This window comes from Colobus angolensis, unplaced genomic scaffold, assembly GCF_000951035.1.
Source record: "Colobus angolensis palliatus isolate OR3802 unplaced genomic scaffold, Cang.pa_1.0 Scaffold385, whole genome shotgun sequence".
Classification (NCBI taxonomy): Eukaryota; Metazoa; Chordata; class Mammalia; order Primates; family Cercopithecidae; genus Colobus; species Colobus angolensis.
This window is the reverse complement of record NW_012117210.1, coordinates 812070-836894: the sequence shown is the minus strand read 5'-3', so window position 1 is coordinate 836894 and position 24825 is coordinate 812070. Positions and strand designations below refer to the sequence as shown.

General features: G+C 42.5%; 3 protein-coding genes across 6 annotated transcripts; 2 read left to right on the top strand and 1 right to left on the bottom strand.

Moving 5' to 3' along the window:
* Positions 1-288: 288 nt before the first annotated feature.
* On the top strand, positions 289-5068 carry RPL36A (ribosomal protein L36a). The gene is given in 6 exon segments (XM_011954542.1): positions 289-487; positions 489-515; positions 924-1029; positions 1220-1287; positions 4617-4739; positions 5001-5068. Coding segments are annotated over 6 exon segments (432 nt in total). The 5' UTR covers positions 289-400; the 3' UTR covers positions 5022-5068.
* Positions 5069-7076: 2008 nt separating this feature from the next.
* GLA (galactosidase, alpha) lies at positions 7077-17015 on the bottom strand. The gene is made up of 7 exons (XM_011954536.1): positions 16591-17015; positions 13375-13549; positions 11184-11361; positions 9922-10013; positions 8058-8219; positions 7643-7840; positions 7077-7373 (listed from the first exon to the last, which is right to left on the bottom strand). The coding sequence occupies exons 1-7, from the start codon at positions 16782-16784 to the stop codon at positions 7083-7085; spliced, it is 1290 nt and encodes a 429-aa protein (XP_011809926.1). The 5' UTR covers positions 16785-17015; the 3' UTR covers positions 7077-7082.
* On the top strand, positions 17014-23194 carry HNRNPH2 (heterogeneous nuclear ribonucleoprotein H2 (H')). 4 transcript variants are annotated; one of them, XM_011954541.1, is made up of 3 exons: positions 17103-17200; positions 20993-21087; positions 21215-23194. In XM_011954541.1, the coding sequence occupies exon 3, from the start codon at positions 21277-21279 to the stop codon at positions 22393-22395; it is 1119 nt and encodes a 372-aa protein (XP_011809931.1). In that variant the 5' UTR covers positions 17103-17200; positions 20993-21087; positions 21215-21276; the 3' UTR covers positions 22396-23194. The 4 variants fall into 4 exon arrangements, with proteins under 4 accessions (XP_011809928.1, XP_011809927.1, XP_011809930.1 ...); XM_011954538.1 differs by having other exon boundaries at positions 17014-17188; positions 20993-23194; XM_011954537.1 differs by having other exon boundaries at positions 17014-17200; positions 20993-23194.
* Positions 23195-24825: the final 1631 nt, after the last annotated feature.

The following is a 24825-nucleotide window of genomic DNA, read 5'->3' as shown; positions in this document are numbered from 1 at the left end:
TCAGGAAATTGAGAGATATATGGTGTCAAGCTGAATGTAAATTTGCTGGGCCCAGGACTGAGGAATGTGCCTGATTTCTTTCATTCCCAGTGACCTTGAGGTGGAACAGGAATGGAACGTGGAGGTGGAGGACCCCTCCTTTCGACCCCAGTCCTGGCTTCCCTCGGGGAGGGGGAGGCCAGAGGATCTGGGAAAAACACTGCTCCCTTCACTGAACGCCACTATGTAGCAGCGTCCACCAAAAGAGATAAAGTGACGAAACGCTGCAAAGCTGCAGGGCGGGAGGAAGTTGGGGTGAGTGGACCACCCTTTAGGCGGAGTCCTTCCTTAAGCTCCCGCCCGCGGCTCGGAACTGAGTCCTCTCAGCAGCCGGAGGGCGCTGCGCCGAGCCTTACACTCTATGATTGCTCCTACCGACTCCCAAGAGGAAGTGCCGTCGGGAACCTCCTATATACTTCCGTTTGCGGCGCGGCTTCTTTCTTTCTTCCCGTGCCGATATCGCTGTTGCAAGCATGGTAGGACTTGCTGGTGGGGCCGAGTAACATCCAGCTTAATCTTTCCCCCCTTCGTCGCCGGTGCTATGCCGGGATGCGTCCAGGCTCCTGTGTGGACTCGATATACCGGAGCAACCCAATTTTGCCGGGATCAACCCTAAAGGGACCGGGCTACCGGGCCAGGAATTGAAGTGATGGGTTCAAAGAGGTAGAGTTAGCCGGGGGTGAAGTTAATAAGATCTTTTCCCTCTTTGGGGCTCGACGGAGGGAGGAAGCTCTGCTTGAAGCACATGGGGCTGACCCACCCTGTAGTCAGTCAGCATGTAGTGAGGAGTACTCCTGGAGTGCTTTAGCTTTAGCTGGGTGAGGTAGGGCGTTGTGCCATTGTGGTCAAATAACACTGCACGTTCTGAACGGTTTCTTTACTAGGTTAACGTCCCTAAAACCCGCCGGACTTTCTGTAAGAAGTGTGGCAAGCACCAACCCCACAAAGTGACACAGTACAAGAAGGGCAAGGATTCTCTGTATGCCCAGGGTAAGATGGCTTCTGCATAATTTGGTGTTAATGTGACATTTGTGTTGTAGAGTAACATATGGGTCCAGGTCTCTTCCCCCCCACGCCCGACTTGAGCGTTAATATTTCTGCTGCAAAATTAAGATAAAACCTGTAAGAATTACTTGCTGATCTTCAGTATTTTATAACAAATACCAGTTCGTTTTCCCAGGAAAGCGGCGTTATGACAGGAAGCAGAGTGGCTATGGTGGGCAAACTAAGCCGATTTTCCGGAAAAAGGTGAGTGGTAATTACTATTTGACGTTTCCCACTTAATTGCAGTAAGGATGTATACTTGTCTCTAGTCCACACACTTCATGATATAGGTATAGCGTTAGTTTAGCGAAGTTTTCACAGTTGACTGCAGTGATATATCTAGTAGGTGATGGAGCTGGGAATGCAACTCAGGTCTGATTAGTCCACAATACTGCACTATTTCAGTGTTTACGATTTTTTATCCTTTCCCTTCTGAAGAGGCAAAAAATTGAGGAATGTGCCCTGCTTTCCTAAGAACTGAGGTGTGAGTACGCTTGTAAATCCTTTCATTTGCCTTGTTCCTTATCTGTCATCATGTCTGAATCCTCGACTGTTGGTTGCACTAAGTTCTGTTGTTTCTCATCACAGAAACCTGCAGTCAGCTACCTGTTCTCGTGAAGTCTTAAAACTCTTATAGAATAGCCATTTAGGCCTGTCTGCTAGCCTCCTGAATTCTGTATTCTCAGGCTGAGCAAGTTTCTGTTTATTCTCAAACCTTAGGTGATTTGGCTAACCATTAAAGTAATTAGCACGATGATTGGAACCGAGCATTCTCTCCAACACAGCATTTCTTTTGGCACTTTGCCTCTCATGCAGTTTAGCTCCAGAAAGTATTAAGGAATGACTTTAGTGCTCATTTGGGTGCAGTAAGTGGTTTGGTCTCAGGGTGGCAGAAAGAATGCTTTTTATACCTTTTCACATTTGGATAACTTGTTTAGAAGACAGGTTCTAACTAGGTTTTGGCCTGTTAAGAACTGCAAGCTAGCAGCAGTAGCAGAACTCTTGCTAAAGGGGCAAGCTTATTAAGAAATTTGAGTATTTAAAAATTGACCTACCATATGATCCAACAATCCCACTGCTGAGTATATACCCTGAAGAAAATCAGCATATCCAAGAGATACCTGCACTCCTATGTTTGTTGCAGCACTGTTTATAATAGCTAAGATTTAGAAGCAACCTTAGTGTCCATCAGGGGATGAATGGATAACAAAAACGTACCTATATGCAGCTGGGCGCAGTGGCTTGTGCCTAGCACTTTGGGAGGTCGAGGTGGGTGGATCACCTGAGGTCAGGAGTTTGAGACCAACCTGGCCAAGATAGTGAAACCTCGTCTCTAGTAAAAATACAAAAATTAGCTGGGCGTGTGGTGCGGGCCTGTAATCTCAGCTACCCGGGAGGCTGAGGCAGGAGAATCACTGGAACCTGGGAGACAGAGGCTGCAGTGAGCGGAGATCACACCGCTGCACTCCAGCCTGGGCAACAGAGCAAGCCTCCATCTCAAAAAAGAAAAAAAACAAGAAAAAAAGAAAATGCACCTATATGCAATGGAGTACTATTAACCATAAAAAGAATGATATCCAGTCATTTACAACAACATGGGTGGAACTGGAGATCATTATGTTAAGTGAAATAGGCACACAAAGACAAACATCACATGTTCTCATTTGTGGGATCTAAAAATCAAAACAAGTGGACTCGAATATAGAGAGTAGAAGGATGGTTACCAGAAGCTGGGAAGGTTAGTGGGGGGAGGTGGGGATGGTTAGTGGGTACAAAAAATTAGAATGAATTAGACCAACTATTTGATAGCACGACAGGGTGACTAAAGTCAATAACTTAGTTGCATATTTTAAAATAACTTAGAGTGTAATTGGATTGTTTGTACCTCAAAGAAAAAATGCAATAAAACTTTACAGTGGAGAAACCTAACAAGCACTACCTCAGCCAGGTAATCAAGGTTAACATCAACAGTCATGAGTCATGTTGATATATACCCTTGATAAGGTGTGATGAAAATGACACTAAAAAAATCCATAACCCTATCTAATCATGAGAAAAACAAATCCCAAGAGGGGCATTTTACAAAATACCTGACCACTAGTGCTGAAATTGTCAAGATCATCAAAAAGGTCTGAGAAATTGCCACAGCCAAAGGAGTCTAGAGACATGATGACTAAATGTTAGGTTGTGTCCTGGATGGGGTCCTAGAACAGAAAAAGGACATTAGGAAAATACAAGGAAATTTTAAAAAGTATGGACTTGAGTTAATAAGGCATCAGTGTTGGTTTGTTAATGAGTCATACTAATGTAAGATGAGAAACTGGTTGTAAGGTTTATGAGAACTCTAGCATGTTTGCAATTTTTTGGTAAATATGAAACTTGTAAACAATAGTTCTGGTTAGGTAAAAAGCGCAATCAAGGCCATGCGTGGTGGCTTACTAAGCGCCTGTAATCCCAGCACTTTGGGAGGCCGAGGCGGGTGAATCACCTGAGGTTAGGAGATTGAGACCAGCCTGGCCAACGTGATGAAACCCCCGTCTCTAGTAAAAATAACAAAAAAATTAGCTGGGCTTGGTGGTGGGCACCTGTTATCCCAGCTACTCAGGAGGCTGAAACAGGAGAATTGCTTGAACCCAGGAGAAGGAGCTGAGATCACGCCATTGCACTCCAGCCTGGGCAACAAGAGCGAAACTCCGTCTCAAAAAAAAAAAAAAAAGTAACAATCAAAAAAGTTGAGTATTAGTGGGGAGTGTAGTTTGAGTTAAATAATTCAGTTGAATGCACATAAATTCTAGGTAGTCTTAGAATTTATTGATCTTCTATAGAGATGGGGTTCTCACTGTGTTGCCCAGGCTGGTCTCAAACTCCTGGGCTCAAGTGATCCTCCTGCCTCAGCCTCACAAACTGTTGGGATTAAAGAACTCTGCAGAGCTGCTGAATGGCCACAAGTTCAGGGTGGCCCATTTGATAGGAATCTTTAGGATGTTTGATCTGAATGGGGTTTGGATTCAAACTCGATGACATGCCATCTTTGCTATTACCACGTTTTCTCTTTTTATATATATATAGATTTTTTTTTTTGAGATGGAGTCTTGCTCTGTCTCTCCAGGCTGGAGTGCAGTGGCTCGATCTCTGCTCACTGCAACCTCCGCTGCCTCTCGGGTTCAAGTGAGTCTCCTACCTCAGCCTCCCGAGTAGCTGGGATTATAGACGCGTGCCACCACGCTCGGCTGACTTTTCATATTTTTAGTAGAGACAGGGTTTCACCATGTTGGTCAGGCTGGTCTCGAACTCCTGACCTCGTGATCTGCCTGCCTCGGCCTCCTAAAGTGCTGGGATTACAGGCAAGAGCCACTGTGCCCAGCCTTTATTTTTTTTAGTCCTCAAGTTCTACACATTTTCTCTTAAATTCACTGATTTTTAGATTATTTTCTCCCTATGGCTTAAGAGTACACTGAGTACTATTTAAAGCAGTCATTTTTGAAGAAAGTGATCTTCTGTAGTTATTTATTAAGGCTTTAATTTTTTTGCAGGCTAAAACTACAAAGAAGATTGTGCTAAGGCTTGAGTGCGTTGAGCCCAACTGCAGATCTAAGAGAATGCTGGCTATTAAAAGATGCAAGCATTTTGAACTGGGAGGAGATAAGAAGAGAAAGGTATATAATTGCGGGTGCAGTATTTTTCATAGCTTTATTATTTGAAAAGGTGAACATTCATTGTGGCATAGAGCTCAGGGGTAATCCTCTAAAAATACTAGATCTATAGCTAAAGGTATGGGAGGTTTTCTGCTACAAGGAGGAAAGGAAAAATGAGGAAGCTTTACAGCATGGTGAACATTTTAGGAACAGATAATGTTCTTGATGGGGCAGTAGTTCATGGCAAAATACAAAACTCAACTTTTTTCTGTTCTGTTACAGGGCCAAGTGATCCAGTTCTAAGTGTCATCTTTTATTATGAAGACAATAAAATCTTGAGTTTATGTTCAGTTCATTTGTTTGCCATTCATCTTTTGGGAGGGAATAAGCTAGAGCCATCAACACAATTCCGCCTGTGGGGAAATTTATGCCTCTTCCTGGTACTACTTGTTTTGGATTGAAGCTGACTGGTTGAGTTCACATCGTGTGTTGCAATTTTCTAATTTGGCACTTCAATCACTGGGGGCCTTATGCAGTTTGCCGTTATACAGTGGTTATTGGTTATGTGAGTAGACACATTTCAGGTTAATAGTGAGAAGTCAGTAACACATTCATAGTGAATATGAGATGTTTTTGCTAAGAGTTAAGTCTCAGATCTTTGGTTTAATAGTTAATTTAATAAAGAATGTTGGCAGTGTTCTCCAGACACAGTTACGCTGTGTAATATATATAATATTGTCTATGGACTTGGTCTTACACTCTTTTTTTTTTTTTTTTTTTTTGGGCAAGGGTCCCCCCGGGGGGAAATGGAGGGGCCGGATCTCAGCTTACTGCAAGCTCCGCTTCCTGGGTTTATGCCATTCTCCTGCCTCAGCCTCCCGAGTAGCTGGGACTACAGGCGCCCGCCACATCGCCCGTCTAGTTTTTTGTATTTTTGACTAGAGACGAGGTTTCACCGTGTTAGCCAGGATGGTCTCTATCTCCTGACCTTGTGATCCGCCCGTCTCGGCCTCCCAAAGCGCTGGGATTACAGGCTTGAGCCACCGCGCCCGGCCAGGTCTTACACTCTTAAACATTTTGACATTCCCCCTCACATTTTAAAGTAGACATATTTATGCCAAAATAACTACAAAGAACAGGTTTTCTGGTGTATGAAACTCTCCAGTGGAATTTTTTTTTTTTGAGACAAGGTCTTCCTCATGTGGACTGGAATGCCAATGGTATGGATCATAGCTTGCTACAGCTTTGAGCTTGCAGGCTCAAGTGGTCCTGCCTCAGCCTCCTGAGTAGCTGGGACTAGAGGTGCCTGTCACCACACCTGACTACTTTGGTTTTTTGGTGGGAGTCTCTCTTTGTTACCCAGCTGGTCTGGAACTCTTGACCTTCAGTGAAATTCCCATCTCAGTGTTCCAAGATGCTGGGATTACAGGTGTGAGCCACCATGTCTGGCTAAACTCGGTGGAAGAATCTTAAGAGACAAAATAACCATTCATTAAAATGCCTCCTAACAGTTCCAAATTATACATCTTTTTTTTTGAGACGGAGTTTTGCTCTTGTTGCCTAGGCTGTAGTGTAATTGGTGCAATCTTAGCTCACTGCAACCTCCGCCTCCCGTGTTCAAGTGATTGTCCTGCCTCAGCCTCCTGAGTAGCTGGGATTATAGGTGCCTGCCACCACGTCTGGCTAATTTTTGTATTTTTAGTAGACACAGGGTTTCACCATGTTGACCAGGATGGTCTAGATCTTCTGACCTCGTGATCTGTCCGACTCAGCCTCCCAAAGTGTTGGGATTACAGGCGTAAACCACCGCACCTGGCCTATAAATCCTTATTACATTTCAGTCTTAGTGATGTTTATAGCTCTTTGTAGTTAAATATGTTATACATTTTGATAATTGGGAGAGAATCTCAACAAGGGGGGTGGGTATCTGGATGAGTAAATACGGGTTTAATAGTTTTAGTACCAAAGTTTCAACTTTGGAAAATTTTATTCAAGGAAATATAACTTTTTTTTTTGAGATGGAGTCTCACTCTGTTGCCCAGGCTGGAATGCAGTGGCATGATCTTGGCTCACTGCAGCCTCCACTTCCTGGGTTCAAGTGATTCTCCTACCTCAGCCTCCTGAATAGCTGGAACTACAGATGCCACCACACCTGGCTAATTTTTATATTTTTAGTAGAGACGGGGCTTCACTGTGTTAGCCAGGCTGGTCTTGAAATCCTGACCTCAGGTGATATGCCTGCCTCAGCCTCCCAAAGCGCTGGGATTACAGGCATGAGCCACTGAGCCTGGTGGAAAGGGAGCTTTTAAAGTGAATAGAGAAAAAGGTGGATGGGAAGTAGTAGTTGGCAACAAAATAAACATTTTAAAGTAAGTCTTTAATTGACATCTGCACTGTATTTTCTAGCCGAAGCAAAACAGTGCCTGTGGGATTTACGTGACTTCTTAACCTTGAAGTCCATTCATAGAACCCTAGCTTCCTATTCACAGGGAGGAGCTGTGTGATGAAGCAGGCAGGATTACAGGCCACTCCTTTACCCAGGGAAGCAACCGCGATGGTATAAGAGCGAGGTCCACCGATCTCCTGCCGGTTTATCATAGCTACAGCCCAGGCTAAGTCTGAGAGAGGTCGTTCCCACACTTCAAAGTTGTCTCCCTGAAAAACCAAGAAAATAAGTGTGATTGCTTCGCAACTAGTGATAAGTGGCCCTATTAGTTTGGCATTAATTCTTAATGTCAGAACTATCAAGCACTTGTAGAAAAAATTAAAATGATGCTGTGGCATTATTTTGAAAATAATGGTTCTAGCAAAAAGCTTTATTACTGATAGTAACATCAAGAGCAAGGGAAAAAAATAGATTTAGGCCCAAGACAAACTTGGTACTGGGTATATAAAGCCATCTTAAAATATATACCCTTATTTACCTGTCTAAGCTGGTACCCCTGCTTGCCCAAGGGGTCCTGATTGATGGCAATTACATCCTTATCCTGAAGGAGAGCTTTGGCTTGAGGGCTGATGTGTCGGAGGTCATTAGACATGAATAAAGGAGCAGCCATGATAGCCCAGAGGGCCATCTGAGTTACTTGCTGATTCCAGCTGAGGCCAAAGTTGCCAATCACTAACTGAGACAAAGAATGAAATAATTCAAACAACAGAAGAGGAAGCATTCTTAAAGTTACCTAGATGACCCATATGGAGAAACCACTTTCCACAGCATCCTGCTCTAAATACTCTCACATAAAGCCTCCTCCCAGGAAATTTACCTCTATTTACCTTGAATGTCAAAATAGGAAACAAGGCTACTGCAGGGTCTTGAACAAGGAGAGCTCAAGTTTTTACCATATCTGGGTCATTCCAACCCCCTGGTCCAGCAACATCAACAATTCTCTCCTGGTTAAAAGATGTCCAGTCCAAGATACTCTTTATACTTTTCCAGGAATCATCAATGTCAGCAAAATTTCGCCAGTGATTGCAGTACTGTCGGATTTCTGTATAATTGGGCTGTGAAAATAGATATGACTCTTCTGTTTACTTTCTACTAACATCCTTGTGAGATGAAAACAGTCAAGTTTAAAGGAGGCACTTGTAGCCTTGAGTTTACAGATTGAAGGTCTCCATAAGGAGGTCTAAACCCTTATAATGAATTTTCACTGTAAGAAGTCTGCTTCAGAAGTAGGCCAAATAACTTGAAATCCCTTAAAGTTAATTTACTTCTATAATCAGAACTAAAATGATCTTAATGAGTACAATTAAAAGCTGCAAAATTACATAGGACTCCATCAAACATTAAGAAAACTTAAATCCTAGGCATATAGTTTGTTAATGGAATAAAAAGTTTGTAGAGGCTGGGTGCAGTAGCTCACGCCTGTAATCCCAGCACTTTGGGAGGCCGAGGCAGGCGGATCATCTGAGGTCAGGAGTTTGAGAAAAGCCTGGCCAACATGGTGAAACCCTGTCTCTACTAAAAATACAAAAATTAGCCAGATGTGGTAGTGTACGCCTGTAATCCCAGCTACTTGGGAGGCTGAGGTTGCAGTGAGCCGACATGGTGCCAGTGCACTCCAGCCTGGGTGACAGAGTGAGACTGTCGCAAAAAAAAAAAAAAAAAGTTTGTAGATAGGCAGGTGGGATATCAGGTTTAAGATGCTGAGAAAAAAGACTGTTTTGCAGAGATGAGGGAATAATAGGGATTCATTCCATAAATAACCATTCAACACTTAACCATATGCTAGGGATACAGTCAAAGTCAGACAAGGTCCCTGCCCTCATGAAACTTACACTCTAGTGGGGAGACATGGTAACAAGTCAACAAATACTTCCAAATAGTGCAGAGCTCTGAGAAGGAAATTAAACAGGTTAATGTGATAAAGAATGAATGGACAGAGGGCTATTTTAAAGTAGTTAGAGAAGAACTGTCTGCATATGTGGCGTTTGGTCTGCGACTTCGATGTTAAGGAGCCCGGCCCTTTAAAAATATTTGGGGAAGAACTGTTTCAGGCAGAAAAAAAGCAAGTGTAAAGGCCCTGGGGCAGCAATAGGCTTGCAGTGTTGAGGGACAGAAAGAAAACCAGTGTAGCCAGGGAAAGAGCCATGACCCCTTGGACGTTGGGGAGGCAGGCAAGGGCTGGATCAGTGTGGTTTGGTTTCATTCCAAGTGCAATTGGAAGCCAGTTAAGGGTTTTAAGCAGGGAACTGATGATGCCATTTATATTTTTTATAACTCTGCTAAGTCTCAGGGTTTTTTCTTAAAAAAAAAAAAAAACTGATATTTACATTTTAATAAGATAACTCTAGTGCTGCTTGGAAAATAGATGGGGGTTGGGACAGAGTGGAAGCAGAGAGATCAGGCTGTCACAGCAGTCTGGGTGAGAGCCGATAGTAGCTTGGAAGGCCAGGGTGCATGTAGTGGAGATGGAAGAAAGTGGGCTGATTGAGGAGATATTTTAGAGATACTGGTGGAAGGACTGTTGATAGACAGGACATGAATGGTGAAATAAAGGGGAAGACACAAGGATGACTTTCCAGGTGATGGTAGCTTAGACTGTAATTATAGCAGTGGGGATGGTGAGAAGTGGTTGGAACCTGGGAGAGATGGTAGGATGATATTAAGTAATGTTGGAGTTTGAAGGAGACCTTGGTTTCCTTTGTTGTCAAGTTCTATTTATCAGCACGATTCTATTGGATTCCAGGCTTACTATCTCACCTTTTGAAAGGGCCACATATAAAGAGGCCACTCACAGGAGTACACAATGCTTCTGCCAGTCCTATTCAGGGCCAAGGACATGTGCTTATAACCTGTATGAGAAAACAATGGGTGAAATAAGGGAAAGAAATGAATTTCCAGCTGGGGCTATATATATATATTTTTTTTATTTTTATTTTTTGAGACGGAGTTCACTCTGTCGTCCAGGCTGGAGTGCAGTGGTGCAATCTTGGCTTACTGCAACCTCCGTTTCCCGGGTTCAAGTGATTCTCCTGTCTCAGCTTCCCAAGTAGCTGGGATTACAGGCATGTGCCACCAAACTCAGCTAATTTTTGTATTTTTAGTAGAGATGGGGTTTCACCATGTTGGCCACGGTGGTCTCGAACTCCTGACCTCAAGTGATCCACCTGCCTCAGCCTCCCAAAGTGCTGGGATTACAGGCATGAGCCATCACATCCGGATGGGGCTGTATATTTTAAGAAGAGGCTACCTGGAAGGTTCATGTTTAAACTAGCAGCAGGGACAGGCAGTTGCTCATGCTTAAATTGTGTAAAGTACCTCCCAGACTGCTGGGATTGTTCTGAGGAAGTAGTGCAGAGATGGTGTGTATATCGAGGAAAGGCAGGAATGAAGATGCTTCTTTCTTTGTGACCAACTGACAACCTGGACTCTCCTAAATGGTGTTATAGAGAGTTACAATCACTAATTGACTCTTAGAGCCCTCTTGAATTATAAGTGCACAATATTAGCTATGGTTAGGCATGCATGGATTTTACATGAATTAATTAATTTTTTTTTTTTTTTTTGAGACGGAGTCTTGCTCTGTCACCCAGGCTGGAGTGCAGTGGCCGGATCTCAGCTCACTGCAAGCTCCACCTCCCAGGTTCACGCCATTCTCCTGCCTCAGCCTCCCGAGTAGCTGGGACTACAGGGGCCTGCCACCTCACCCGGCTAGTTTTTTGTATTTTTTAGTAGAGACAGGGTTTCACCGTGTTAGCCAGGATGGTCTCGATCTCCTGACCTCGTGATCCACCCGTCTCGGCCTCCCAAAGTGCTGGGATTACAGGCTTGAGCCACCGCGCCTGGCCGAATTAATTAATTAATTAACTGAAAGAGAAGAGATGGGAGCTCTGGCACATGGAGAATAATTACTTCCAGTATTGTGACAGGGTATTTAAAATTCTGAAGATTGGTTCTTTGGCTCAGCTACCTTGGCCTCAAAGTTCTTCCCTTTGTGGCTAAATCTCTGGAATGAAACATACCATCTGCCAACTTTTCCAAACTGTCACAGTAACAACCATCAAATTTTAGCAGATCTACTCCCCAGTCAGCAAAGGTCTGGGCATCAATGTCATAGTATCCAAAACTCCCAGGGAAGCCTGCGCAGGTTTTATTTCCAACATCTGCATAAATCCCTAGCTTCAGTCCTTTGCTGTGAACCTGAAATGAGAGGGAGGAAAAGAGTCACCATCGTAGAAGCACAATCATGAGGTAGCAGAAAGAGAGAACCATTCCAGGCTGGGGGAAGAGACAAGGTGACTTCACCAGGTATTGGGGGCTTTTTCCCACAAACCCCCAAAATCACCCAGATGAGTTTGTTGGCAGACAAAGAATAAATCCCCCAGTTCTGCTGCGCTAGTTCAAACTATGCGTGTGAGCTATAGCCCAGAACTGAGGAGGAAGCTAGCAGCCATGCTGATCTTCCTGATGGGATCCTGAAAGTTACCTTTTGAGGGCAATGATAGATTTACCTTGGCAAAGACTCTCCTTGACCAAACTTTGGTTAGGCTTCTCTGATGAGCCTTCTTTTCGACTAGACCTCCACCTTGGCTTCCTATGTCTGTCCTAGCAAGCCCCCTTAGCAAGAATCCTGCTAAGTCAATACTGCCACCATTGATATCTGATCAATTTCCCTCATTCCCCACCCTTCATGTTTAAGTTCACGGTCTGCCTTTAGCAAGAAGCTCCCTACCCTTGATGTCTTCTTACATATTCCATGCACTGACCCCCTCAATCTGCTCATTGGCTACAAATCTCCACCTGTCTTTGTTGTATTTGGAATTGAACTTGGCTCTTTCCTCTACTGTGGTAGTACTGAATAAAATCTGTCTTCATCGGCTGGGCGTGGTGGCTTATGCCTGAAATCCCAGCACTTTGGTAGGCCGAGGTGGGCGGATCACAAGGTCAGGAGTTCAAGACCAGCCTGGCCAATATGGTGAAACCCCGTCTCTACTAAAAATACAAAAATTAGCCGGGCTTGGTGGTGTGCGCCTATAGTCCCAGCTACTTGGGAGACTGAGGCAGGAGAATCACTTGAACCCAAGAGGTGGAGGGTTGCAGTGAACTGAGATTGTGCCACTGCACTCCAGCCTGGGTGACAGAGCAAGACTCTGTCAAAAAAAAAAAAAAAAAAAATCTGTCTTCATCATCTTTAACTAGTGTTGGACTCTATTTCTCTTCAATGATCTCCAGAATATTTTCCTTCTGTCTTCTAAAATTCTAGTTTATAGTACCATTGCAATAGCTTCCCAAAGGTTATATGGAAATGCATGCACGCTTATGTCAAGAACCAAGTTCCTTTTTCCTCCTAGAGAGTTCAGTCGTTTTAGCAAAAGGAGAACTCCAAGATGGGCCTCAACAGCTATTGCAAAACATTTGTAGGCCGGGCGCAGTGGCTCACGCCTGTAATCCCAGCACTTTGGGAGGTTGAGGCAGGCGGATCACGAGGTCAGGAGATCGAGACCATCTTGGCTAACACGGTGAAACCCCCATCTCTACTAAAAATAGAAAAAATTAGCCAGGCGTGGTGGCGGGCGCCTGCGGTCCCAGCTACTCGGGAGGCGGAGGCAGGAGAATGGTGTGAACCCGGGAGGCGGAGCTTGCAGTGAGCCGATATCACGCCACTGCACTCCAGCCTGGGAGACAGAATGAGATTCCGTCTCAAAAAAAAAATTGTCTGCTGATGGAATGCAAAGTCCACATGATAAGCCTTACAATTTGATGTTCAGATAACAGCCAGCTATTCTACTTTCTAAGTGTCATGAGGGTTGTTTCTTTTTTTCTTTTCTTTTCTTGCTTTATTTTTTTGAGATGGAGTTTCGCTTTTGTTGCCCAGGCTAGGGTGCAATGGTGCAATATCGGCTCACTGAAACCTCCACCTCTTGGGTTCAAGCGATTCTCCTGCCTCAGCCACCCGAGTAGCTGGGGTTACAGGTGTCCATCACCATGCCCAGCTAATTTTTTATATTTTTAGTAGAGTCGGGGTTTCACCATGTTGGCCAGGCTGGTCTCAAACTCTTGACCTCAGGTGATCCACCTGTCTTGGCCTCCCAAAGTGCTGGGATTACAGGTATGAGCCACTGCGCCCGGCCATGAGGGCTGTTTCTAAACAAGCTTCTGTACAGAAGTGCTTACAGTCCTCTGAATGAAAAAGAACATTATCTATAAACTCACATAATTAGCTAGCTGGCGAATCCCATGAGGAAAGCGCTGAGGGTCTGCCTGAAGTCTGCCTTCTAAATCTCTTTGGGGAGCCATCCAACAGTCATCAATGCAGAGGTACTCATAACCTGCATCCTTCCAGCCATCTGAGACCATGAACTCTGCCATCTCCATGAAGAGCTTCTCACTGAAAGAGAAATTCCAATAATCATTACAATTCATTAAGTGAACACTTAGGTACCTATTAGGCACCTTGGAATTTCACAATGTTTTCCAATCCAGTAATAGTGTGGTAGTAATCACAAGCAATGTAAGGTAAAATGAATTGTTTTTCCAGATTTTCTTTTGTCTCTCTTATCCCCTTAATACTTCTGCCCTAAAAACTTCAAATAAAATAGGAATGAGAAATACATGATGAAATTGAAAAGATTATTAGATCTAAGAAGACAGTTCAGTAAAGTAAGAAACTACAAAGTTAACATAATCAACAGATATCAACAATAATCCTATTTGGAGAAAAAGATCCCATTCACAAGAACAACTGAACAACCTAAAATGCCTACAGATAAATTTAGGATATGTGCAAGGCCCATATGTTAAAACTATGATGCTTCTAAATGATTTGAATAAATGGACAAATATTGTTTTGCTCTTGGATAAGCATACTCAATATTAAAAATAAGTTAATTCTCCCTGCAATCCTTTATATATTTAACAAAATCCTTAACAAAGCCCAAAAGTACTTAGGTTTCTTTTTTATCTTTTTTTTTTTTTTTTGAGATGGAGTCTCCCTCTGTCGCCCAGGCTGGAGTGCAGTGGCGCCATCTTGGCTCACTGCAACTTCTGCCTCCCAGGTTCCAGCGATTCTTCTGCCTCAGCCTCCCGAGTAGCTGAGATTACAGGCATGTGCCACCACACCTGGCTAATTTTTGTATTTTTAGTAGAGACAGGGTTTTGCCATTTTGGCTAGGCTAGTCTTGAACTCCTGGCCTCCAGTGATCCACCTGCCTCAGACTCCCAAAATGCTGGGATTATAGGTGTGGGCCACCTGCCCAGCTTCCGAAAGGGCTTTTTAAGGAACTTGGCACAACATCACAAAAGGTTCACCTAAAAGATTACATACATGCACATTAATTAAAAGATAAAGGAAGGCTGGGAGCAGCAGCTTACGCCTGTAATAACAGTACTTTGGGAGGCCAAGGTGGGCAGATCACTTGAGGCCTGGAGTTTGAGACCAGCTTGGGCAACATGGTGAAACTACGTCTCTACTAAAAATACAAAAATTAGCTGGTTGTGGTGGCACGCCTCTAATCCCAGCCACTCGGGAGGCTAAGACAGGAGAATTGCTTAAATCCGGGAGGTGGAGTTTGCACTGAACAGAGATCACACCACTGCACTCCAACCTGGGTGACAGAGTGAAACCCCCTCTCAAAACAAAAAACAAAAAACAAAAAACAAAAAACCTAAGGTCGGGCGCAGTGGCTCATGCCTGTAATCCCAGCACTAGCACTTTGGGAGGCTGAGGTGGGCGGATCACGAGGTCAGGAGATGGAGACCATCCTGGCTAACATAGTGAAACCACGTCTGTACTAAAAAATACAAAAAAAAAAAAAAAAAAAAAATGAGCCAGGCGTGGTGGCGGGCGCCTGTAGTCCCAGCTACTCGGGAGGCTGAGGCAGGAGAATTGTGTGAGTGAGACTCCGTCTCAAAAAAAAAAAAAAAAAAAAGTGTAATTTACCCAATATCACAGGGTTAAGTAACAACGAGGCAGAATTTGAGCCCAGGCTGGGTGCCAGGATCTTGTCATTAGCCAAACATGACATAAACATGATCCATTTTTTATGGAAAATAATGAAAAAAAGAAATCTATGTTTTCATTTATATAGAAAACAATTGCAAGGTTGTATATTAACATTTTAACCATGGTTATTTCTGGGTAGTGGAACGGTGGGGGGAAATCTTTATTTTCATTTTGCTCTTCTTTATCTACATTTTTTGCAATGATCATGCATTAGTTTTCTAATCAGATGCAAATACCACTAAAAAAAAAAATCCGTGACGGGCAAAATTGCCACACATACTGTACCACAGGGTCACATGAAACTTAGAAGGCCAATTTCTTCTGTGAGGTCTGACCAACATCCTGACTTTATCTGTAAAGATATTCATAGGAATAACTTAAGAACACAGAAATGTACTGTGACTGCCACCTTTTACCAATATCTATCAGTGATTCCTAACCTTTTTAAAGTCACAGAGCCCTTTGAGAATCTGAAGAAAGGTAAATATCCTCTCTCCAGAAAAATACACATATTCATTCAGATTTGCAGGTTTACATTCATTTTCCCATCGATTCCAGGTTAGGGAACATTTGCTCTGTACGCGCAATTGAATGGTCAAGCACTGTGCTATGTACTTTAAATAGGTTATCTCCTTGAAAGTTCACCTGTGTGAGATAAGAACTATTTTTCAGATCTTTTTTTTGTCAGCTCCCTGAAATTAAAAGGTTGTAATCCCAATTTACAGTTAAGGATTGTGAGGGTCAGACACGTTCAATACCTATCTAATTCAGCCTCAACCCTCACCCAAAGGTGTAAATGTATAAAGTTCCTCCATGTCAACCTTCCAGCCTGATGCCACGCTCATAGGCGAGGTGGGAGAGATCTCAGCGACCTTAGGGTCTCTCTCTCTCAAGATACTGCCGAGAAATCCACGACCCCAAAAGGAGAAAAAATGGCACGAATCTTAGCCCCCATTCCTCCTACCCATCCTAGATGTTCTCACGGTTAGCATCCGGCAGAGGAAGAACAAAAGTTCACAAGAAGGGTCTGAATAGAACCGGGCAGGGCTATTTTGGGCACACTGCCTATGGGGTGGCCCTGCTCTGCAAGGAGCAGTGAAAAAGGAGAACCGGGCAGGGAGAGAGAGAAAGAGAGAGGAGAGAGGAGGAAGAGAAAGAGAAGGGGGGGAGGGGGAAAGAGAGAGAGAGAGAGAGACAGAAACAAACAGGGGCTGCTGGCTGGACCCCCATCCCAGGAAAGGTCACACAGAGAAAGTTTAGGGCTAGTCCCGGTTCGAGACAGTTTGCTGGGGATAAAAAAGCAGCGGCAGAGTCGGGTCGGGGAGCGCTCCCTCGGGCTCAACTGTTCCCGTTGAGACCCTCCAGTTCCCCAAACACACCCAAACACATGGAAAAGCAAAGGGAAGGAAGTACCCAATATCTGATACCTGATGCAGGAATCTGGCTCTTCCTGGCAGTCAAGGTTGCACATGAAGCGCTCCCAGTGCAGCCAGCCCATGGTAGGCGTCCTCGCCAATCCATTGTCCAGTGCTCTGGCCCCAGGGATGTCCCAGGAAACCAGGGCCAGGAAGCGAAGCGCAAGTGCGCAGCCCAGATGCAGTCCTGGGTTCCTCAGCCGCATTGTCACAGTGATCAGACAGCGTAGATTTCCGCGGGTAACCTAGGCTTTTAAGTTTAACCTCAGGGGCGGACCAATCACCAATTACTTATTAAATAATGACGTTACTGTTTCTCCGGCAACTGGGACGGTTATCCCCAGAGGTAGACCAATAATCAGTCACGTAAGACGTTCCGCTAACCAATCACCCTCTTTCTTTCTTGATCTTGACCCGCCCTATTTCCATACCAGAAGGAAGTGCGGCACCTTAGTGATCCCGAGTTTAAGCCGAGAGTTGCTCACGTGACCGAGATCTCACATGACGTAGGCGCTCACGTGATTACTCGCTTACGTGAGCAGAAGTAGTTCTGGTCGTCGTCTACCGTCTCGCTATAGCCGTTTGAGGGAAGAAGGAGGAAAATTACCCGGTATCGTTAGAGGTTGGTGTGTGGGTGGGAACTGGGGACCCAGGGGTGGTGATGATGAAGACCAAAGCGGGGTTCGGGGGCCGCCTCCGCCTCTTTCGTTCTCTGCTTTCCCCTCCCCCCTCGCGCTCTCTTCCCTCCTCCCCCCCATCTCAGTGCCGGGAAGCCGCCTGTGCTGCGCCTGGTGGGGAAATGGTGGACGCTCATGACTGTGTATGTGTTTTTGTATATCTGTCTGTCTGGGCCGGTCTCGGGTGACCCCTAAGGGTGACCGTAAGGCGAAAAACGTTTGAAAACCACAGCCCTTAGTTAAGAAAAACAGATACTGAAAATAGTGGTCTGAGTGCTGGTCTATCTATTCAGGCACTCAGTCTCCACTGCCTGATTGTCTGTAGGGGGAGGCCCCAAGTGAATTTTATCTGTAGAGTCACATCTAGGCAAATGCGTGCTTGACAAAGGCGCCCAATAAATTACTTCACTGAATTGAGTATTCGAATAATGTTTATTTTTCTGCTGATAACAACAATCTACATACTCAATTTCGAACATTTGAAAAATAACAATATATATAAAATTTAAAAATACACGTAATTCACCACCCAGAGACGACTACTCAACCTTATGTCGTTACAGTTTTTTTAAAAATGTGTGTAACACGCATATAAATACACAAATTCTTAACTCACAAAGAGTCCTGGTTCCCACTTGAGCCAGCAGTCCTGATGGCCTTCCCAGGAGACGCAGTAATGAAGTAGAACCTCTCTGCCCCTACAGAAGGGCTCTTAAGGGATAGAGTGGTGCAGGGAATTAAATGGGATGGGTTATCCCAGGGATAAGGCAAGCAAAAAAAAAAAAAAAAAAAAATCGTACAAAATGTAATAAAAAACAGCCTGTAAATCTGTCACTGAGACCTTAGGATGGTTAATAGGAAAACTGTTATCACTGCAGATGCAGTGTGCTAGGCACATAATATGCAATCAGTAAATGTTAAATCGTTTCCTCAGTGTAGTTTTATGGCCGTTATTACACTTTGTACTTTGTTTCCAAGAGGCCCAATGCTCCCAGACCATATCAGATAACCATCCACATTGAAAATTGGACAATTTTATAAAATTTCCTATACCAAATCCCAGAAATGCAAACATTTTAATTTGTTTTATGTTACTTTTTTGCTGAAGTAAAAGTAATTATTTCTGTAGAAATTTAAGACTGCATAAAAAAATTGGAAAAATAACATGGAAAATCCATAAACCTACCGCTCAGAGTAACCACTAATATGTTCTTTCTAACTTAAAAAAAATCCCAGTACAGCAAAGTTTAAGAATTAAAACTGTATAGAAGTATATAGGGTAAAAAGCGAAAAGCCCACTTCACTCCCCCTACCCTTCAGTTCTCTCAAAAACAAGTTTGCTTCCAGATCTTCTTTTATTTATTTACATACGTATATACATGCATGCTAATCTTTTACTATAAGTAGGATCATACTATGTATGTTCTTTCATTTAATGTATTTTGGAGATCTTTCTGGGTCAAGGCAGATAGATTTTTTTTTTAAATGGCTGCATTGCATTCCATTTTAAGGATAAGGTATAATTCATTCAGCCATTCCTCTAATGATGGCTATTTAGGTTTCCAATGTTCTGCCTTTACTAACAGTGCTGCAAGGAACATTTGTAAGTATTTCTGTTGACTAGATTCCTGGAAGGATTCTAGCAGTGTCAAAGGGTATGGGAACATGTATTTTGTACATAGTTGAGATTGTAAAGCAGCTCTGCTCTTGGGTCACTTATAATTATAGCATAAGTAATTTGTCATGTTATTAAATATTTTTGTAACTTTTAAAATTAAATGCATAATATTCCAGTTTTCTTAATAAAGTACTTTTCAAAGAATATATAGCTCCATAAATCTTTGTCTGAATTTCAGATCATCTCCTTAGGGCACATAACTGAAGTGTATTTGCTGTCAAAAGGCGTAATACGTATTATCAAATTGCTTTGAGGATATAGTGGGATTTATCAGAAAGGAAATAGTTTATATCAATTATCACTCCTCTAGTAGTGTATTATTAGTTTGTGAACTCTGCATAGCACTGATTTACTGTCACCGTTTAATTTCCATTATCTTGATGGGTGAAAAATAATGATTAGTTCTGGTTTTAACTTGCTGGAAGATTGATTAAATTTGAACATTTCCCAGATTGCTCTCCTGTATCCTCCTATACCTGTATTCTCTCATACTTAATCTATTATCAAGTCCCACAGATTCCACTTTTTTTGGTATGTGGAGATACAGCTTTTCTCCATTTTACTCCTGTTGCCTTAGGCGATTACTTTAACATATATTTAAGAGACAAGTTCTAACTAATCTCCCTAGTTCCACCTCTGAGTACCACACTGTTGCCGGGGTGATCTGTATGAAAGAGTTTTGGTGAAGTCATCCCACATACTCCCTGGTTTAAAAGTCTTAAAAGGTGCTTAGTGTATATACTGTGTATATACTTCTATACAGTTTTAATTCTTTAAATTTGCTGTACTGGGATTTTTTTAAGTTAGAAAGAACATATATTAGTGGTTACTCTGAGTGGTAGGTTTATGGATTTTCCATGTTATTTTTCCAATTTTTTTATGCAGTCTTAGCACTGCATAAAAGTCTTTGGGATCTGATCTATGCCTTGCCAGCCTTTTCTCTTGCTTTTCGCTCTCCTATTTGTGCTTTATCATAATTTTAAAAAATAGTTTATGGATCCCTGGGCAGGTTAGTCTGTTTCATTTAACCATTTGACCTCCAACCAATAGAACTGATCAACTAGTCTCTCCTTGATACTATGCTTATACCCCACCCAGAGGGTCATGGCAAGTATAATGTATATTTGCATTTACATCTTTAATAATGATATTTGGTGCTCCTGTAGGATCATAAGCCCCTTCTGGGCTTATTGATTCTTGTATGCCAGAGCTGAGTATTGGATATGGCAACTAAAAAATGTTTCTAAAATGAATGTGTGATTTCCCAATGATGTCTTTATTTCATTTATCTCTGAAGCCCAAATATTTCCCTGATTTTGATTTGCATACATTTGTATATAATAAGGATATTATATAAAGAACTTATATAACCTGTGTTTTGTGTCTTAATGTTTTAATTGTTGTTTAATCTTTTGATCTAGTGAAGTTTTTTATGTGTGTATATTCAGATATAGCCATCTTTTATTTGTTGACCTATCCCACTGATTTGTTGCTGTTATTTTATTTATTTATTTATTTATTGAGACTTAGTTTCGCTCTGGTGGCCCATGCTGGAGTGCAGTGGCCTGATCTCGGCTCACCTCCACCTCATGGGTACATAAAAGTGGTTTTCCTGCCTCAGCCTCCCGAGTAGCTGGGATTACAGGCGCCTGCCACCACGCCCAGCCAATTTTTTGTATTTTTAGTAGAGACAGGGTTTCACCATGTTGGCCAGGCTGGTCTCTGACCAGGGGTGGTACACCCGCCTGACCTCAGGTGGTACTACTGACCTCAGGTGGTACACCCGCCTCAGCCTCCCAAAGTGCTGGGATTACAGGCGTGAGCCACCACACCCGGCCAATTGCTATTAATTTTTATTGGTATCCAACACGTAATAGGTGTTGAATAAATAACTTAAAAAATGAATGAGTTAAAAATTTGGTGAACTCTTTTTGTTTATACAGACATCTTACAGAAAAGTTGTCAGCATAGTTGAATTTTCTATTAATAGTTTGCTTTTTTATCTTACTATATCACGGGCATTTTTCCATGACAGTAGTCTTCGAATTTTTTTTTTCAGCTACACTAAAATTGCATTGAGCCAAACTTGCCACCAAGAGCCCAACAGTCACCATGATGCTGAGCACGGAAGGCAGGGAGGGGTTCGTGGTGAAGGTCAGGGGCCTACCCTGGTCCTGCTCAGCTGATGAAGTGATGCGCTTCTTCTCTGATTGCAAGATCCAAAATGGCACATCAGGTATTCGTTTCATCTACACCAGAGAAGGCAGACCAAGTGGTGAAGCATTTGTTGAACTTGAATCTGAAGAGGAAGTGAAACTGGCTTTGAAGAAGGACAGAGAAACCATGGGACACAGATACGTTGAAGTATTCAAGTCTAACAGTGTTGAAATGGATTGGGTGTTGAAGCATACAGGTCCGAATAGCCCTGATACTGCCAACGATGGCTTCGTCCGGCTTAGAGGACTCCCATTTGGCTGTAGCAAGGAAGAGATTGTTCAGTTCTTTTCAGGGTTGGAAATTGTGCCAAATGGGATGACACTACCAGTGGACTTTCAGGGGCGAAGCACAGGGGAAGCCTTTGTGCAGTTTGCTTCGCAGGAGATAGCTGAGAAGGCCTTAAAGAAACACAAGGAAAGAATAGGGCACAGGTACATTGAGATCTTCAAGAGTAGCCGAGCTGAAGTTCGAACCCACTATGATCCCCCTCGAAAGCTCATGGCTATGCAGCGGCCAGGTCCCTATGATAGGCCGGGGGCTGGCAGAGGGTATAATAGCATTGGCAGAGGAGCTGGGTTTGAAAGGATGAGGCGTGGTGCCTATGGTGGAGGGTATGGAGGCTATGATGACTATGGTGGCTATAATGATGGATATGGCTTTGGGTCTGATAGATTTGGAAGAGACCTCAATTACTGTTTTTCAGGAATGTCTGATCATAGATACGGAGATGGTGGGTCCAGTTTCCAGAGCACCACAGGGCACTGTGTACACATGAGGGGGTTACCTTACAGAGCCACTGAGAATGATATTTATAATTTCTTCTCACCTCTTAATCCCATGAGAGTACATATTGAAATTGGACCCGATGGCAGAGTTACTGGTGAGGCAGATGTTGAATTTGCTACTCATGAAGATGCTGTGGCAGCTATGGCAAAAGACAAAGCTAATATGCAACACAGATATGTGGAGCTCTTCTTAAATTCTACTGCAGGAACAAGTGGGGGTGCTTACGATCACAGCTATGTAGAACTTTTTTTGAATTCCACAGCAGGGGCAAGTGGTGGCGCTTATGGTAGCCAAATGATGGGAGGGATGGGCTTATCCAACCAGTCTAGTTATGGAGGTCCTGCTAGCCAGCAGCTGAGTGGTGGTTATGGAGGTGGTTATGGTGGTCAGAGCAGTATGAGTGGATATGACCAAGTTCTGCAGGAAAACTCCAGTGACTATCAGTCAAACCTTGCTTAGGTAGAGAAGGAGCACCAAACAGCTACTCCATATATAAAAGCTGTACATTTGTGGGAGTTGAATAGAATGGGAGGGATGTCTAGTATATCCAGTATGATTGGTAAATGGGAAATATAATTGATTCTGATCACTCTTGGTCAGCTTCTCTTTCTTTATCTTTCTTTCTCCTTTTTTAAGAAAACGAGTTAAGTTTAACAGTTTTGCATTACAGGCTTGTGATTCATGCTTACTGTAAAGTGGAAGTTGAGATTATTTTAAAACTTCAAGCTCAGTAATTTTGAACACTGAAACATTCATCTAGGACATAATAACAAAGTTCAGTATTGACCATAACTGTTAAAACAATTTTTAGCTTTCCTCAAGTTAGTTATGTTGTAGGAGTGTACCTAAGCAGTAAGCGTATTTAGGTTAATGCAGTTTCACTTATGTTAAATGTTGCTCTTATACCACAAATACATTGAAAACTTCGGATGCATGTTGAGAAACATGCTTTTCTGTAAAACTCAAATATAGGAGCTGTGTCTACGATTCAAAGTGAAAACATTTGGCATGTTTGTTAATTCTAGCTTTTTGGTTTAATATCCTGTAAGGCACGTGAGTGTACTTTTTTTTTTTTTTTTTTGAAGGATACGGGACAATTTTAAGATGTAATACCAATACTTTAGAAGTTTGGTCGTGTCGTTTGTATGAAACTCTGAGGCTTTGGTTTAAATCTTTCCTTGTATTGTGATTTCCATTTAGATGTATTGTACTAAGTGAAACTTGTTAAATAAATCTTCCTTTTAAAAACTGGAAAAAATCTTGTGCTGATTGATTTTTATTATGTTCTGTCATATGGGCACACTGATTATAATTCCCTCAAAATTAAAATTTTTAATTTTAAAATTATAAACAATATATTTAGCATCTTTATATGTTCATTGTTGCATATATCATTAATTATTTCTAAGATACATCCCTAGAAATGGGATTGCTGAGTCAAAGATACACTCATTTTTAAGGCTTCTGATTTGTGTTACCAGAAAGATTCTGGTACTTTATCTTTTTACCTGGAGTGTGTGCTTTATTTTCCCCCTTATGCCCTCCTTATTGATGCACATTATTCTTTGTGATCTTTGCCAGTTTGTTAGTTGAGAAATGATATCTCATTGCAATTTTAATTTGTATTTTTTTGATTAATATTAAAGTTGAACATTTTCTTCTTTTTTTAAAAAACTTACCATGTCTACGGGACTATTGAGCTACTTTTGGAGCCACTTACCAAGATAGTATTCTCTAAAATCCAAATAAGTGAGAGAGAATGAATAATCCTTTGTATTTCATCACAAACTAGAAGACACCTTTGTATGTTAAAAAAGAAGTAGGCTTACAATTATTATGTGTCAAAAACAAAACATAAAAAAGAAGCAGGCTTATGTTAAGGAAATAAATTGTCTCCATGAATTCATTAGGAGATTCTCTAAACACTCTCAGGTGTATTTTAGGGCATCTAAAGCTTATCTTAAACCAGCGGTTCTCAAACTTTTCATGTGCATCAGAATCATCTGCAGGGGTTGTTTAAACATTCATTTCTAGGCCCCATCCCTAGAGTTTACAATTCAGTAGTTTTGGGATGTTGCTTGAGAATGTGCTGATGCTGCTGGTCTCAAGACCACGTTTTGAGACCCATCACAGTTCCCCAAACAGCAACTTGAAGGAGCAGCTTCCTTTATGATCCCTGATCGCCTCCCCTTTGTTCCCATAACAAGTAGTTTAAGTTTTCTATTAAAGTCCAAACCACATGTTTACAATACCTCGCACCTCTCATGAGGATTCTGAGCACCTGTGGCATTGTGTGCTGATATCTTAGATTTTTGTCTGGATCACAGTGGTCATTAACAATTCCACCCCTCAATGACTTTAAGACCCTGATGTCCCTCTGATCAGTACCAACTGTACCTTGAACTACAGATCTCTTTGTAGTTTCACTGACCCCTCGGGAACTGTATTGCTATACTTGGGCTGTTCAGAGCTTGGGGCCCAGAGAAATAAGATAGGAGGCAAATACCAAGTTGGTATTACCTGACTCCATTTCATTCAGGAAATGAAAATCAATTCTGGAAAATCATTCAAGCTGAAGATGCGGTGGGATGTGATTGAGATTCTTTGATGACTTCTAATTTTTATCACAGCCTTCAGGAGAGCAAGAAATCCATTTTGACTCCTATCATGTTGAGCCAGTCCTTGTCCAGGAAGCCTTTCTCAGAGGGTAAACAAGTAGGTTTTTTTGCCTTCCCAGGCTACTTAGTTAATTTTCCAGAAGTTTCTCTAAGTCTGAGCAAAGATTCTCAAGGTAGCCACTAGATGGCACCAAATCCCAGGAGACAATAAAGGGCTCCTTGTGATCTTAGATGTTCACTTACTCTTCTTCGCTGGATAAGAAAACTCAGA